The 17,705-nt window shown below is 45.5% G+C and overlaps 1 protein-coding gene across 1 annotated transcript in view; it reads right to left on the bottom strand.

Annotated features, from left to right (window-relative positions):
• SEC23A (Sec23 homolog A, coat complex II component) overlaps positions 1-17,705 on the bottom strand; it is a 308,648-nt gene that overhangs the window by 86,413 nt on the left and 204,530 nt on the right. The window contains exon 13 of the mRNA XM_029598498.1: positions 2,908-3,014. Coding sequence (XP_029454358.1) covers positions 2,908-3,014 — 107 coding nt within the window. The remainder of the gene's footprint in view (positions 1-2,907; positions 3,015-17,705) is intronic.

Here is a 17,705-nt window from a genome sequence, read left to right as displayed (position 1 = left end):
GCTGTTCCCTGGGATTACTTCAAAAACCAGATGCCTGGCCTGTCTGAGGGGGAGGCTGAGGTCTGGGTGTTTTGTTCTGTCTTGATTGACCTCTTTGTGACGGTCTGGATGTTCTATCATGAGGTGATGGTGGATAGTATCTACGTGGTCTGTAGAAAGGTTTTCTTGTATCCTTTCTGGAAGGTCTCCTTATAGAAGATGAAGTTTCCGCCGGTATCATGGAGAGTTGGCGTAAAGTCTCTCTGTGATCTTTTAGCTGTGCGACTGCTGCTTGCACCTTATCACCAAACAGGTTTTCACCTGTGCAGGGTAGATCTGCTAATTCTTCCTGAACCTCAGGCCTGAGGTCGGAAGCTTTGAGCCATGCTCATCTACGAGCACGGATACCAATGGCTGCCATTCTAGATGAGGCTTCAAATGAATCATAGGCAGCACGGACTTCATGCTTTCCAGCTTCTAGACCCTTAATGAATGATGGAGTTGAAAGAGTCCTGATGCTGTTGTGGAAGGGTTTCTGAAAAGTCCAGCATTTGCTTCCACAAATTCCACTGGAATTGTGTCATATATAATTGATATGAGGCAATACAAGATAATAAGAGAGAACCCTGGAACATCTTGCGACCTAAGGTATCTAGGAATTTTTATTCCTTTCCAGGAGGCGTGGAAGAACGTGGTTAATTCTTTTTTACCTCTTCTGCGCAGACTCTACCACCACCGACTGGTGTGGGAGCTACGGCTTTTGAAATCCAGGGATATGCTGCACTAAATAGGTGGCATCTGTTCTTTTATTTACAGGTGGCACTGTGCATGGATGCTCCCAAAGGCATCTTTGGAGATCAACCAGAACCTCATGTACAGGTATGGCAACAATTTCTTTAGGAGCTTCAACAAATTGTAGGACTTATAAGGTTTTATGCCTAGTGTCTTCTTCAGTGGCCAGATAAAAAGGGATCATCTCAGACATCTCTTTTACAAAGTTAGAGAAGGAGAGATCTTCCGGAGGTGATTTCCTCCTTTCCTCTGGTGGTAACGGGTCAGACAAGATGTCTTCGGTGGAGGAATCGGAGTCTATATCCTCCCAGGTGTCCGAGAATGTGTGTGGATGTGGACTAGCAGGAGGAATTGAAAATGGTATCGATGGAGACTTAGGTTTTGATGGTTCCATCGATGATTTTTGTTTCTTTTTATGTGGCATCGATGGTGGTGGAAAAGGCATAGATGGAATCGGTTCTGGAATCGGTCAATTCGGTCCTGATAGGCCCGATGGTCCTGAAAGTGGCTGATCGGAATCGGAGGAGTCAACTTCCGAAGAATCCGGAATCGGCACCGGTGGATCTGGATGTTTAATCTGTGTCTTTGGCCTCGATGGCACCGGTTGAGTTGGCAAGGCACAGAGTAAAGAATCGAGCTGAGACAGTAACTGCTGAAGCATCGATGCTTCTAGAGTCGGTGGAGATATAGGAACCGGCACCGGTGGATGTAGGTCACGGAGGGCATAGACTACTGCCTGGCGGATGAATCCGTCCAGTTCCTCCCTGATATCTGATGCGGACAGAGCAGCTATAGGGGGTGGCAGAGGAGGCAAAACTGGCTGCACCACAGGTCCGTGTGGGAGCTCAGTTACTGGCACCGAAGTCGGTGGGGATTGCCTTGGTTCCAGAGTCGATGGCATCGCAGCATCTTCGATCCTAGGCTTTTTAGCAGGTGGGTTGATAGGAATTGAACTCACCAGCGGATCGGAATCGGCACCGGGCGGTTCCCGTCTATGCCGATGACTGTGTTTTTCATGGTGCTCTTGTTTTTCAAGTACCGATGCAGACTTTGTCGATGCCTTCGATGGAGTTGGGGATAGCAGGCCCCCACTACCCCCATGCACCCGGCGTGTATTAAGGATTACCTTTTTCGTAACTCCTGTCAGTGACGACTGTGTCGATGACAATGGAACGAGCTGGATATTGAAAAGGTGTTCCATTTTATCTAGACGGGCCCGTCTACCTTTAGAAGTCATCTCGGCGCACTGTGGACATGATTAAACTTTGTGTCCGGGGCAGAGGCATAGAACACATTTGATATGTGGATCGGTGATGGAGATGGTACGGGGGCAATTCAGGCATTTCTTTTAAAGCCGGTTGCCATCGTGAAAGGCCAGACAGCCATCGACAGCCTGCGGTCACCGAAAAAATAAAGGGACGGTAACGACCGCAAATATAAATTTTGTCACTGATCGATGGAAAAATTGATCTCTGGACTGGGAGACCCCAATGAGGGGATTTTTCTAAGCAAAATTATTAGTTTTTCCATGAGGAAAAGTTGTGTGAAAACACACAGGGCTCCTTAACCGTGAGGCTAACTGCAGCGTGAAAAAAGAAGACTGAAGGGAGACCCCTGTGGCTCGAGGGATCATGTTCGGCATGCTCAGTGGGCTCAGTGTGCCAGTCAAAAGTTTCTAGAAACTCTGACAAAGTTTTCCATGATAGGGCTCCGTCCAGTGATGTCACCCATATGTGAGGAATATCATCCTGCTTTGTCCTGGGATAAAAACTGGATGGCTGATGCCTGAGCAAAGCTATATGAAGGTGATGTCAGCAAGTCTTTGTTCTCCGACTCCACCTGCTGGTTGGAGTGCACAACTCACTGGAGTGGACTGGCTGCCTGGATGAGGAGGAAGTAAAATATTTCCACCTTAAAAAACTTTTGCTAAAAAGTTTTTTGTTCTCCATTGTACTGGACAACTCTACAGCAAAAGGCAAACTCAGAGGGAGTTTGCCTTTTGCTGTATTCTGTTTAAATATTAGGATTACCCTATGACTTTGGGTACTAAAAACGATTAACACAGAGCCACCACTTTAACATGATTTAAAATATAATGCATCACTAATTAAGTACTTCTTCATAAGAGATACCTACTTTCTAGCTACTGTGGTTACACGGATGCGTCTCTGTCCACTAGAATGTTGGTACTGCGTCACAAACTGGATTGCACCACGTCCACCTTGAGGGATTGGAGCATTGTGCTAAATTGTGAAGAAAGAAAATCCATTAGAATATTGGTTAAATCAGTGTGCGATATTGCCACATAGGGCATCTCACTTTTTCCTAATGTTTATAGAAAGAGCAAGCACCCTGGTTACATAGTGGCAGTTTATCAGATCAGATTTGCTTAACAAATATTTGCATGGTGTGATAAATTTAGTTATTTATACTAATACTTAAGTGACCATGTTTCGAGGTGCACATGGAAACAAACAGCTCAGAACCATTAAAATAATATTATGTTAAAGGAAACAGAGCATAACTTTATAGAATGGAGAAAATTGATGTAATATTAATAGGAATTCAGTCACATCCGAAAGCCATTTTATTTTATGATCATACCTGTGAACTTGGCAAAACTGTCAGTGGCAAATCATTTAAGTCAGGGGTGCCCAACCTTTCACACCAAGAGCCACAAAACCAGAATTTATAGTAGCAGAGAGCAGCCATACCTTTCATGAGCTGGGGGGCGGGGGGCAGTGGAGACTGCCCCCACCTCTGGAAAAAAAAAAAAGGCCAACTCTTTCTCTTCCAGGCACATACACACATCCAACATTCTCTTTCTTCCTCCTGGACACAAGACACATACTCCCTTCTCTCTCCCAGATATATAAACAGCACTATCTCTTTATCTGACACTGCCCCTTGCTCTCTCTCTCTCCCCCTCCCAGTCACCCCCCTCACTCTTCCCAGACACAGAAACTGCCCCTCTTTCTCTCTCCCAGAGACATGATCCCTCTCTTGCTCTTTTCCACACAGACATCACTGCTTCCCAGACACCCCCTCTCTCTCTCCCAGACCCAAATACCCACCCTTTCTCTCTCCTAGACCCACCCCTACCCTTTCTTTCTCTCCCAGAAACCCGCCATCTCTATCAGACACACACTCCCCCTTCTCTCTCCAACAGACACAGATACACACATACTATCTCATATACACACATTCTTCTGTTGTGCTGCTGCTCAGTGCGTGCCCCTCCAACCTAGCTATGCTATATCATGTAAAGTTCTTGTTTGCTCTCAGACTTTCTGTAGCTTGTAGATGTTTCCTAGATACCCCATTTCTACCCCTTCTGGGCACTCCACTCTGCAGAAGAATCACTGGTTCCACAGCCAGAAGCTCCTCTCAGAGTCCAGACCAGCCACATTAGACCAATGCCCACAGAAAGCCATGAGTAAACTGAATTACAATTATAATATAAACTCCCATAGCAAAATAGTACTAAATACCAGCACTCAACAATAACAACCCTTTCTATGAAAAGGCAATGCTGCAAATATTATACCATGCCCTAAAATACCAATACACTTCCTATGAGGAATATAGAACCAGCCAAGCTGCTATAGATCCCTACACTGAAACTATATGCTAGCATATATACCTCACCTTGTCCACACATGCAGAACATAGACTGACCCTCACCAAACAGAAACATGTAGACAAAACTGAACTGGAAAGCACAACAAGCCAGACTCTGTATTATGCAGTGCAACAATGGAAAAACAAACATCACCATAAGGACATAAGATATGCCCTAATGGGTCAGACCAAGAGTCCATCAAGTCCAATATCCTGTCTCCATTAACGGCCAATCCAAGTCGCAAGTACCTGTCAAGTACTCAAACATTAAATAGATCCCATGTTACTAATGCTGGGAACAGGCAGTGGCTATTCCCTATTGATTAATAACAGTTTATGGACTTCTCTAGGAACTTATCCAAACCTTTTTTAAATCCAATTACACTAGTTGTCGTAACCACATCCTCTAGCACCAGTACTCATAAAACAAAATTAATAATAATAAAAACACATTAATAAAAAGAATGTTTCAAGCAGCTGATTAAATCAATTATAATCCAATAATGAAAAACTCAATATTTTTTATAAATTTCCAGACAGCAATAAAACTTTGCAGAATAGCAGATACATCAAATATCCAATAATTAAAACTAATAGGGTTTTAAAAATCTTCTCCTAACTAGCGGGCTGATTCAGTAAATTGCGCGGGAGAACTGGCACTCCGAGGCGAGCGCCCGCTGTCCCAACGCGCGCCCAGGCCACTCTCCTGGGCACGCGATTCTGTATGCAAATGAGGGCCCGCATTAATAAGGGGGCGCTAGGGACACTAGCGCGTCCCTAGTGCCTCCTTACTGGCAGAAGTGGCGGCTGTCAGCGGGTTTGACAGCCGACGCTCAATTTTACCGGTGTTGGTTGTCGAACCCGCTGACAGCCATGGGTTCGGAAAACGGACGCCGGCAGATTTTTTTTTTGGGGCCTCCGACTTAATATCGCTATGATATTAAGTCGGAGGGTGTACAGAAAACAAAATTGCTTACCTGTAATAGGTGTTATCCCAGGACAGCAGGATGTAGTCCTCATATATGGGTGATGTCACTGACTGAGCCCTATCACGGAAAACGTTCTGTCAAAGTTTCTAAAAAGCTTTGACTGGCACACTGAATGCACTGAGCATGCCATGATCTGTGTCCACAGGGGTCTCCCTTCAGTCTCGTTGGTAGCAAAAAGTCCGAGCGAAAAATAAAATAAAATAAGAAATGTATGTGGACCCAACTCCGCGGGGTGGCAGGTGGGTTTCGTGAGGACTACATCCTGCTGTCCTGGGATAACACCTATTACAGGTAAGCAATTTTGCTTTATTCCAGGACAAGCAGGATGATAGTCCTCACATATGGGTGATTAGCAAGCTACAGGCTGACTCGTATTACAACAGGCCAATAGCAGACAACTCGTGTGGAGGCACAATAATTTGGGTGCTATTAGCAATAATGAGGCAGCCTGACATCACAGCAGGTGGTTGTGGAAGGAGTTGGGGATCATAGTGGAAGAAAGCTTTTCAAGACAGGTTGGCCAAAGGCAGAGTCTTGACAGACTTTCATTGATAAGTAGTAAGGGGCTGCGAATGTGTGAAGATAGCTCCATGTCACAGCCTAGCAGATGTCGGCAATTGGTACTGAACGATAGTGTGGTACTGATGTCGTCATGGCCTTTATAGAATGTGCTTGCACTCACCCCTAGAGGGGAAGGCCTGGTGCATCATAGGAGAATTCGATACAGTCTGCTAGTCAGTTGGAGAGAGTCTGTTTGTCCACTGGAACTCGCAGCTTGTCTTTTGTCAAAGAAGGAAAGAGTTAGGTGTAATTCCTATGGAGTGTAGTACAGTTTAGATAGAATGCAAGTGCACTCTTACAGTCCAAGGAGTGGAAAACCCTCTCGCCCTGGTGAGAGAGAGGCATTGAGAAAAAGTGGGCAGAGTATATTCTGAGTAAGGTGAGATGCTGCGTGTACCTTAAGAAGAGTATGAGAATGATTAGGTAGGACCACTCGGTCACGGAGGAACGCAGGGTCAGGTGAGTATGCAACAAGGTGTGTAACTTACTGACCCTGTTGGCAGAAGTGATGACTACAAGGGAAAGAAGTTCCCATGCTAGACTGTTAAGTGATAGGAATGTAAAGGCTCGAATGGGGAACGTATGAATCTTGTAAGCACTAAATGTAGGCCCCATTCTGTAACCAGTGAACACAGAGGTGGCTTAATCCGTGGATAACCCATGGTAAGCTGACTCAGAAGGGGTTGAACCGTTAATCGGGCATCCCCACTCCCAAGTGGTACGCCGAATTGGAACCAAGGTGTACCCATGTGGAGGATGTCTGAGGAGCAGAATCCGAGGGAGTAAAAGAAAAGGAGTGGCGTAGAAAAAAGGGCCAATATCCTTTTGTATGCGCCATGTGGTAAATCATGCCATTTTGAATAGTAAGATTTGTGTGTGGAAGGCTGTTGTGACGCTACCAGTACCTGAAAACATCAGTGAGTCCGTAATATGAGACTGACCTGTGAGAAGGCGAATTGGTTACTGGTGTGATAGATTGAGAAGTATGGGAAAGCATACTGATCTCGGCCAGGACGTGGGTCTTAGAACAGTGAATGGTGCAGCATAATAAGAGTGCTGGCTATGAGAGGCGTCGAAAGAGACACATATAAAAGAGGCCTTTGCTGCTGCAACGGCATCCATGGGAACACATTTCGAGACATGTGTAGGGAGTAGAATTTGTAACAGTAAAGAAATGAGGATCGAATGATGTAAAAAGCCCTTTATTAAAGTATGCCCGACTCTGGCCGAGTTTCGCTCTTTTACATAGAGCTGCCTCAGGGGCAATCAAATGAAGCAGGACTGAAAAATTGCCTGCAGGGCTGATATCACAGTATCATACATAGGCTAAACTGGTGCCTGTTATGTCTTACAACACTGCTTGCATTAGTGGTATTATGCCACAAAGCCACTTTAGTAATGACGACCTCAAAAGAAGAATAACGATTTAGTACATTGAAGCACGAAATGCTATTCAAGTGCAGTAATGTCGCTTCAAAGTCTGCCCAACAACAGTTCGTGCAAAAGGTCAGTTGACCTCAGCACTAGAAGATTTTTCTCGCTACACATGTAGTCAGAGACCATTCAAGAGGATGGAAACATCTATGGAGAAGATCTGCTAGTGCATTCAGTAAATCTGTTAGATAAATGGCTCGGGGATGCATGGAGTGTGCAAGGGCCAAAGGCTAGAGCTGTGCAGCTTCCTAGCAGAGCAGCTAAGAGGTTGTGCATGCTTGTGTGTTGGAAATACCACATTGTCACTATGCTGACTGTCTGTATGCACAAAGGTTTATTGCAGAGGCAGTATTGTAAGGCATAACTCATGGCTCGAAGCTCCAGGAAGTTGATGTGAAACTCTGCATGGAGCAGAATAGACGCATATTGGATTGGGAAGATGTGGATTCGAACTCATCAACCCTAAGTAAATGCGACCATGAGCAGGACCAACCGAGGATTTGGTTCTAGATCAGTAATATAGATCAGGGACAAAAGCGGTTGAACAGCTTAGATCCACTGATAATTGAAAATTCCACTGAATCTTACTCATAGCGAATCTGGATATATGAGTAAAGTGGATAGTGAAAAAATCCCGTGGCCCAGTAATGAAAGAATTGAGGGGCTGAGGTTATGTTGCATGCGCGCAGAGATGTGTAGGAATTTGCTGAATGTCTGCGCGGTTGTTGGTCAGGAAGTTCGTTGCAACTGTGGCGTCCAGAACTGTTCTATATGGGATTTATGGCAGTTAAACAGCAATCCCAGGTAGTAGATTTATAGTGAGTCGTGGAGAAGATAGACCTCCTTGCTTGGATTGACTGTTGTTAGGCAGTTGTCCATGCAAGGAAAAGCGTGAAAGGAAAATTGGTTCTTACCTGCTAATTTTCATTCCTGTAGAACCATCTGTCTCCAGCTGTCCTGGACTGATCCCGGTAGGTACAGGGAATGATGTTTTACTCCATAGAGAAACAGCAGTCACTACTAGTGATTTGATGAAATACCCAAGTTGCCGAAGCTTGAGCAACCAGCAGAACATGGGATTGAAATATTGTTGACTCACTATGAAGCACATAGAAAAACTAGAGGAGAGAGGCAACCCACTTACTGTGGTAAGGAAAGCATGGTGACGAGAGATATCATTTTACCTGTCGCTTCTGAAAAAAGTTGACATTTCTGAGGTCCAAGATGGGTGGAGAGCATCTGTTTTCTGTTGAAAGAAAGAATAGCGAGATTAAAACTCCCCCCCCACCCCCCGCACTTTGTAGCGTCCGGGGGACTGTACCCTGAACCTTGGTACTAAGTGGGGTGGCCGCTCTGATATCCGGCAAGTTGAGAGAACCAGGAGATGTCCAACTGACAGGGCTGAAGTAATCTGGATATCAGCTAATCTCCCATGGGAGCGTGAGCGGTAAAAGTCTTACCCACATCTTTGTCTGCTGTGCAAGAAAACGCTGAGAGCTGTTGCCAGGTCTCGAGGTGGACTTGTAATTGAGGCAGTGTTTGCTGGATCTTGTGTCAGCAGATCAGCTAATGCATCTGGGACTTCGGGCCTTAATTAGGAACCAGAAGCCAGAGTTTTATCGAGTACGGAGTCCCGTTGCTGACAACGGGAGGATGTCTTGATGCAATCCCAGGTTATTGGTAGAGAGGTTCTCTTGGTATTGTGTCAAACATAGTTTGCAGCAGCGATATGTGACACTAATACGGTTCTTGGAAGATAGTATGTCCTAGAACCTTTCAAAACCATGTGGCCCGATTTAGCGACCAGGTCTAGATGGGATTGTTGCTGAAGCAGAATTAGAGTACTTACCGTCCTTCGTGGTGGATCGCAGAAGGACGAGTCGGTGAAGATTGCTGGCTCCGTGGATTTCAGGAGGCATTGAAGACAGCCTGAAGGATGTAAACGTCCGACTCAACTCTGTAATCTGGTATGGTAGCGCAGGTACAGAGGAGACAGGCTAGGCGTGTCTGTGGCCTCCACATTATTTTGTGGTGGCTCAGAACCCTGCACCGGTGTCGGTGGGGAATGCCTCGGCACCTCGGAAGCAGAGGAGCACATGATTCATGAACCTGGCCCTGCTTTGCAACTGGCTCAATGTACCCTGACACCAGTGTGGAATCCCTCAGAACTCGGCCCGGTCATTCTCCAGCACTGAGTAGGATAGCACCAATGTTCTGGATTGTGTTGGTGGCGGACGGTCACGTGCCGGCGATGATGATTGCCACGGTGCTCGGCCCAGTCTTTCCCCAGCGCCGAGGTGGATGCCCTTGCTGTCTTGGATGGTGAGTGGTAACAGACTGTCAGCATGCCTGCACTGCTCCTGGCACTATGTAGTGCCATAGGATGATACTGGGCATTAGATAAGAACCCGAAATATGGAGCACTGTGTTTAGTTGAGGGCATTGCGTTTAGGTGCTATGTCAGTATTGACCGTATCGATGGTGGCATTAAAAGCGGCCTTGAGGGTATCGTCGAAAACATCGATGGAAACGTCAATGGCCCGGGCAGAGCAACAACAACAGTGATGGAGGCACCGACGGCATCAGCGGCGGTATCGATGAAATCGATGTGGCATCGAAGAATCAAGGACACATCGATGGCATCGATGGCAGCATCGATAGAAACGAAGAGGGCACCGATAGAAACAATGTGGGCGTTGAAGGCATCAGTGGAATGGACATGGGCGTCCACATGGCCATCGCTATGGGCATTGACATGGCATCGCTAGAGTTGACGTGGGCATTGAAGGCATCGCTAGAGTTGACGTGGGCGTCGACGGCATCGATGGCCCCAACCCGAGCATCGATGGAGACGACCCGGGCGTCGAAGGCATCGATGGCATCAATGGAATCGATGTGGGCATGGATAAATTAGTGCCATGGATGTGAACATCGATGGCACTGAAAAAAAATCGATGCGGGGACCAATGGCATCAATGGACTGAAGGGGGGGGGGCATTGATGGCATCGATAAGAGGCAGGACGGCATTGATGGAGGTACCAACGGTATTGATGGGGGCATCAACCGCACAAAGGTACCGAGGAAATCGATGGAGGCATGGATTTGACAGTGGCCCTGACGGCAACGGTAACCGTGGATGTCCCTATCCCACTAGCCCTAATAACCCGGTGGAAGGTCGCAGGAGGACACTCCCAGGCTTTGTGGGGCTAAGGATGAAAACATAGGGAGAGGGAAGGCCGCAATTTGGTTGGTAGGCCGGGGAAACCGTTAGTGAGGTGACAGGAACCAACCGAAAAACAAAGCATAGTACTCACCAGGCGTCGATTAAATGTACGCGAAGGGAGACCCGTGTAGGGAAAAATTATTTGTGAAGTAAAACTTAAAGTGTTTCCGTGAGGAAAAGTTGTGAGAAATTTCTCACAGAGCTCCTGAAGCGATGCTAACTGCAGCGCGGTAAAAAAGAGACTGAAGGGAGACCCCTGTGGACACAAGGATCATGGCATGCTGGGCATGCTCAGTGCACTGTGTGCCAGTCAAAGCTTTTTATAAACTTTGACAGAAAGTTTTCCGTGATAGGGCTCCATCAGTGATGTCACCATATGTGAGGACTATCATCCTGCTTGTCCTGGGATAAACAAAGAGTCACACCCTATCAGATCAAATTTGGGGGTACCCCAAGGATCATCACTATCACCCACGCTATTCAATATTTACCTCCTCCCACTCTGCCATCTACTAACCAACCTCAAGCTAATGCACTTCATATATGCGGATGACATACAGATTCTCATCCCCATAGCTGAATCACTCCACAAAACTTGGTCTTACTGGAATAGTTGTCTCACTGCAATCAACAACCTACTCACCAGCCTCAACCTCGTACTTAACTCCAACAAAACCGAAATCCTCCTAATAGCCCCAGACAACAGCATTATGCTTAACCCTCCTATCTCTTCCCAACTCCCCATCACATCTATCGACCACACAACGCATGTAAGAGACCTTGGTGTGCTACTAGACAACCAACTCAACCTAAGCAAATTCGTTAACACCACCACCAAGGAATGCTTCTTTAAATTGCAAGTATTAAAAAAATTAAAACCACTTCTGCACTTCCGAGATTTCCGCCTGGTATTACAATCTATCATCCTCCCGAAACTGGATTACTGCAACTCACTTCTCCTGGGCCTACCCGCCAGCACAATCAAACCTCTTCAGATGGTCCAGAATGCAACGGCCAGGATCCTCTCTAACACCAATAAAAGGGAACACATCACCCCTCTCCTCCAGAACCTTCACTGGCTGCCAATTAAATTCAGGATACTCTTCAAAGCCCTTATGATGATCCATAAGGCCTTACACAACACCTCCCCCCTCAATCTAACTTTCCAACTTCAGCGGCACACCACCTTGAGACCCATCAGAAGAGCGTACAAGGACATGCTACAAACCCAGCCTGCCAAAACTTCACTTAGGAAACGCGCCCTTTCCACAGCTGGCCCCTCACTTTGGAACACGCTCCCTTCAGACCTCCCCCAAGAACCCTACCTCTTGGTATTCAAAAAGAAGCTAAAGACATGGCTGTTTAGCCAAGCGTTCCCTGATAGCTAAGAGCCAATGAATAGAGCTTTACAGTCACTGGTCCACCAACCCCACTGTAAATATGTTTTGAATTGTTTAGGCTTTGAATTATACTTATTTTTGCTAATCATGTTTTGAAGTGCATTCCATTGGTTTCTCTGTAAGTTTTTAGTTTTCAACTACTGTTTCAATGTATCCGCCCCTGAGGCGACAGTTCAGTTCTCTGTAAACCGGTGCGATATGTATTCTATACAGGAAAATATAAAAATTAAAAATAAATAAATAAAGGCAGTTTTTTCTGCTTTTCTGTACACTTTTCAGGTGCCGGCCGAAATTAACGCCTGCCTTTCTGAGAGTAAAATGTGCAGCACCGTACTGAATTGATTTTGATTTCCAGTCATCCAGAGATGGTTGTGGATTAGTGTGTATGGGGGAGAGGGGGGACACAAGCTTTCTCCTTGCTCACAAATACATATGCTTGCTCAAACACACACATAGTCTCTCAAACTCACTGATAAAAGTTAAAAAAACAACAACATTACTTTGGTGGTTTTGGAGAGGGGGTGTAAGGGTTCAAGCAGGGATCCATTAAACTGAGTAGGCTGCCAGTAAAAGGTTTTGGAGGAGGTTTTCCTTGGCTGAGAAGGGGCCAAGCTGCAAGAACCCTATATTCAATATATTTTTTTGCCACGGCCAGAGGATGAGGGGGCTGTTGGCAGAAGATAGCAAAAGAGGCCCTTGAAGCCGCAGGATGTCTGTTAGCTGCGTCTCGCTGAGAGAGGCATAACAAGTATAAGAGGAGACAAGAGGAGACAGCAGGAATGTTTCCCACTGCTGCGGCTGGAGGTGGTGATGGGTACTCTGAGGAAGAAGGCCCATGGTGCTTCTGCCACTGCTGTGGAGAAAACGAAAGAAAGTAGGATCAAGTGGAGATCCTTGGGGAGGCTCCCACTCTGTAAAAGGTCAATTTACCCCTGGGAGCCCCTTGGGTCCATCTCAAAGCCCATGCAGCACTTTTAGAAGAGTGGCATGAAGGCGTACAACCTTCCCCTTCTCAGCAGCCAGCTTGGGTGGAAGTTGTAAAATTAGTTTTGCCAAAAGCCAGCTGCTGAGAAGGCGGAGGATCACTATTTGCAGGAGACAAACAACAACCTTGTGTGTGTATCAACAGTCAGCAATGGAGGAGGATTTTATTTGAGAGCTGCAGTTTGAATTTGAAAAAGTCTGTGGCTCACAAGATGCCTGTTAGCCATCCCCGATCTAAGATCATGACTACTTGTGTCACAAAGTTGCTCTTCTGTACTCAAACCTATACAGTTTAACACAGAAATATACTAAATACCCAATTGCCTTTTTTCCTTTCAGTGGCCTTTCCCCAATCTTCTATTCAAGAACTGGAATAAGATAGAGTAGTGGGGCAGATTTTAAAAGCCCTACGCGCATAAATTCAGGTGGATTTACGCGCATGGGGGGGTTATGCGCCCCAGGCCTATTTTCAAAAGCCCCGGGGCTTTTCTGAATGGGCGGGCAGGGGGCAGGAGGCATGGTCGAGGACTCCTGTGCCAGGGGATCGTGCACCGGCAATCAGCTGGCAGGCATAACTTGTGTGATAAAGGTACGGGGGTTTTTTATTTTCGGGCTGGGGGGCGGGACAGGTAGGGGAAGGGAGGGGAAGTGGGGGAGGGAACGGGGAAAGCCAGCTAGTCTCCCCGAGGGCTCAGCGCACGCAAGGTGCACTAGTGTGCACCCCCTTGCGCACGCCGACCCTGGATTTTATAATATGCTCGTGGCTGCGCGCGCATGTTATAAAATCATGTGTACATTTGTGCGCGCCAAGTAGCACGCACAAATGTACCCCGCGTGCGTAAGTTTTAAAATCTGCCCCAGTGTGTACAGTTTGAATCTGGAATACTGCAAACACGAAGAAGAGGAGAAGCAAGCGCCAGTGCAGTCTGGGAAATAACCAAGTCATGTTAGTAGAGGATAGGAATAATGCATAGGGCAACAGGTCTAACATAATTCACTTGAAACTAAAATCACCCCCCTTTTCCATAGTTGTCAAGTTGGGTTCTCAGAACCACATTACATATTGTTTTCAAGTCTCTTTAAACTCACTAACTTGCAAGAGCAGAGTACTTTAAAGAGAACATATGCTGAAGTACAAACTAAATTTAAATTTACACCATCATGTGAAACTTCTAACCCATACGCTGGATTCCAGGATTTTCTTAAAAACTCCCCACTACATTTCACATCTGCAGCCTGTTATGCTGGTTACTTGACTAATTGGTGGTAGGTTTTCTCTAAATTCCTAAAGTTGTTGTGAAGATGAGTGGAATTTAATTTCGAAGAAATAGGGTCAATCCTTTGTGATTTTTTTCCAGAAGAAGGTGCAAAATAAAGGTGAAACTGAGAAGTTTTTTCTGTCTTCTGTGTGGAAGGATTAAGATGAACTGAAGGTTGATGAGAGAGGTTTGTATATGCGCGCCGATGGGATATTTGATGCACATATTTTTGATTAAAAAAGAAATCTTTTGGGAAAAAGCAGTCTTTTTGTAAAATAATGATAAATGTTTGTTATTTGAATATTATCTTTATAGAGAGGATACATTTGGGTGAATTGCTGGAGAAGATAGTTGAAGACTGGTGCTAGTAATGATTTACACTATGCTCCCCTGAAGAAGCCTATTGAATGGCGAAACATGTTGGGAGTGCAAAAGGAAGTAATGATTCGTGTTGAAATAATGTTGTAAAGAGGGAGTGTAAACATTGTTCAACCCAAAGTTATAGAGACTCTTTATAAAAATTTTAAAATGTGTGTGTGAGTGTATGAATGGTTGTTTTAATGATTGTGATGTTCTTTGGAAATTTGATCTTCACTCTATGTATCCGATGAAGAAAAAATATTGTAATATTTTTTTTAAGTGTTTTCATAAAACGTTTTGAATACAATAAAAATTTTCTAATCAATTTATATGTCACTATTTATGGTATAACAAGCCGTTAAGCCCGTTAAAACGGGCTACATCCCTCTGTCTCTCACCTCCCCCTCATTCTCTCTCCCCCTCACTCTTCACCACCCCCTACCTCACACTCACCCACTCCTCCCCACCCTCCCTCTCCTCTCACTCAGTCCCTCCCCCCTCTCTCCCTCCCTCTCACTCACACTCAGTCCCACTCACTCTCCCTCAGTCCCACTCCCTCCCTCTCCCTCAGTCCCACTCCCTCCCTCTCTCTCAGTCCCACTCCCTCCCTCCCCCCTCACTCAGTCCCACTCCCTCCCTCTCACTCAGTCCCACTCCCCTCTCACTCAGTCCCTCCCTCTCTCTGTCAGTCCCTCCCTCTCTCTCTCCTCCCTCACTGCTGCCGCCCGTCTTCGCCGCCGCCGCTGCGGCCCTGTCTCTCACCTCTCCTTCATTCTCCCTCTCCCCCTTCCACTTACTCACATCCCTGACTCTCACCTCTCCCTCATTCTCACTCTCCCCTCACTCTTCCCCACCCCCTACCTCTCTCCCACACACTCACCCACTCCTCCCTCCCTCTCACTCAGTCCCTCCTTCCCAGTCCCTCCCCCTCACTCAGTCCCTCCCTCCCCCCCACTCAGTCCCTCCCACTCACTCCCTCCCTCCCTGTACGTCCGTCCCTCCCTCTCTCTCTCGCCTCCCTCCCTCGCTACTGGCCGCTGCCGCCGCCCGCTGCCGCTACCGCCGCCGCCATGTTTTGTTTTTTTTTGACGCTGCCTAAGACCGAAGTGCTCGCCCGCACATGCGCAGTAGAGCTGCTGTCTACTGCGCATTTGCGGCACGTCGGTCAAGCGTCGTTTATCTAGTTAGATGTGTTAAAATGTGATTTTTTTTTAAAATAATTGCCAGTATGGTTACTTGACTAAAGCAACTACCCCTGGAAATCACTGTTCTAATCTGTTATATGCAAACGGAAATTAACTATAATCTACTTTAATTAAATTTACTTGTGCCAACTGACAGAAATAAAAGATAATCTCTGCAATAAAACTTTGTGAAAATGATATGAGACTGTCTGGTTCCATGGTACATCTCAGTGCTATGAACTATTACAGGACCCAAATTTACTTCTGAATTTGAGTAGCTGTTCTTCAAAATCAATGGTATTGGGAAGGTTGCAAAAACTTTCAAGAATGAACACCTAGCATTATTCTTGGATATCTTCCATCAACTAAAAGTTCTGATTAAATCTACAAATGGAGTATGTCTTTCCAATATCTGGATTACTACTGCTCAGATTAACAGAAAACGTGGTTATACATAAGAACATAAGAAGTTGCCATACTGGGTCAGTCCGAGAGTCCATCAAGCCCAGAATCCTGTTTCCAACAGTGGCCAATCCAGGCTACAAGTACCTGGCAAGTATACAAACTTTAAATAGATCCCATGCTACTAAAGCCAGAAGCAGTGGCTATTCCCTAAGTCAACTTGATTAATAGCAGTTCATAGACATCTCCTCCAGGAACTTATCCAAACCTTTTTTAAACCCAGTTATACTAACTTCCCTAACCAGATCCTCTAGCAACAAATTCCAGATTTATTTTAAATGTGCTACTTGCTAACTTCATGGAGTGCCCCCTAGTCCTCCTATCTGAAAGAGTAAATAACCGATTCATATTTACCCATTCTAGACCTCTATCATATCCACCCCTCAGCCGCCTCTTCTCCAAGCTGAACAGCCCTAAACTCTTTATCCTTTCTTCATAAGGGAGGTGTTCCATCCCCTTTATCATTTTGGTCATCCTTCTCTCTACTTTCTCCAGTGCAACTATATCTTTTTTGAGATTTCGGAGCGGCCTCGGAGGGAATGGAGGCAGGCTGTGCGGCTCCGCGCGCAGGCTGCCGATTTTGCGCAGCCTTGCACACACTGACCCCGGATTTTATAAAATCTGATGTACTTTTGTTCGCGCACGCATATGTTTTGAAGATCTACCTCAGTGTGTATATATATTCACCTGCAGAGAGGCCAGACAGCATGGCAATCTGCGGTTTACATATGTACATAGAGCTCCAGTCCCAAGGGAAATGTGCTAAATGTTAAAAATCATTTTTTTCTTAATTAATATTCCTAAAAAGACAGTTTTCAATGGGTTACTGAGAGAAAAAGCCTACTGAACCAAAATCAAATCACTACATATCCCAAATCATCAAGATAAATGTGTTTCTTCCAGAGTGATACATAAAAGTAAACTCCTCATAATTGTAGCAAAGACAGATAGATAATTTTAACAAAAGGTTTAATCCTTTCAGTCTGGTCAGGGTCCAAAACAAATTGTGTTCCTAGTGGGTTCTCAATCTCAGCTAGAAAGCCAAGAAGAGACCATCCTTGGCTCATGGCTCAGACCTCACACTTGACCTTAGCCAAAAAGAGGCCAAGAAGCAATCATATATACTGCACATGAACCTACTCATGCCATCCTGTTCCTATTTAGTTTAATTTTTAAAAACTTTTTGTTATTAACCTAAGCAAATGGATTTTAAGCTCAACCTGTATTCTTTCTGCCCATATTAGACTATGATATGTCTAGCAAAAATAATAAAAGCCATCATATAATAGCTTGCAATATTATAATAGCTTTCCATTCAGTGTGCTTTATAGCTACAGTAGATCAGAAACATGTTCATATCCATCTTTGGGACAGAAAGGTATGATAACCATCTCATGCTCCTTGTGCAAATTACTGCTTTCTGATTAACAATTATAATAGAACTTACCAAATCAGT

This window comes from Rhinatrema bivittatum, chromosome 4 (genome assembly GCF_901001135.1).
Source record: "Rhinatrema bivittatum chromosome 4, aRhiBiv1.1, whole genome shotgun sequence".
In the NCBI taxonomy this organism is placed as follows: Eukaryota; Metazoa; Chordata; class Amphibia; order Gymnophiona; family Rhinatrematidae; genus Rhinatrema; species Rhinatrema bivittatum.
This window is presented reverse-complemented; position numbering and strand designations above follow the sequence as displayed.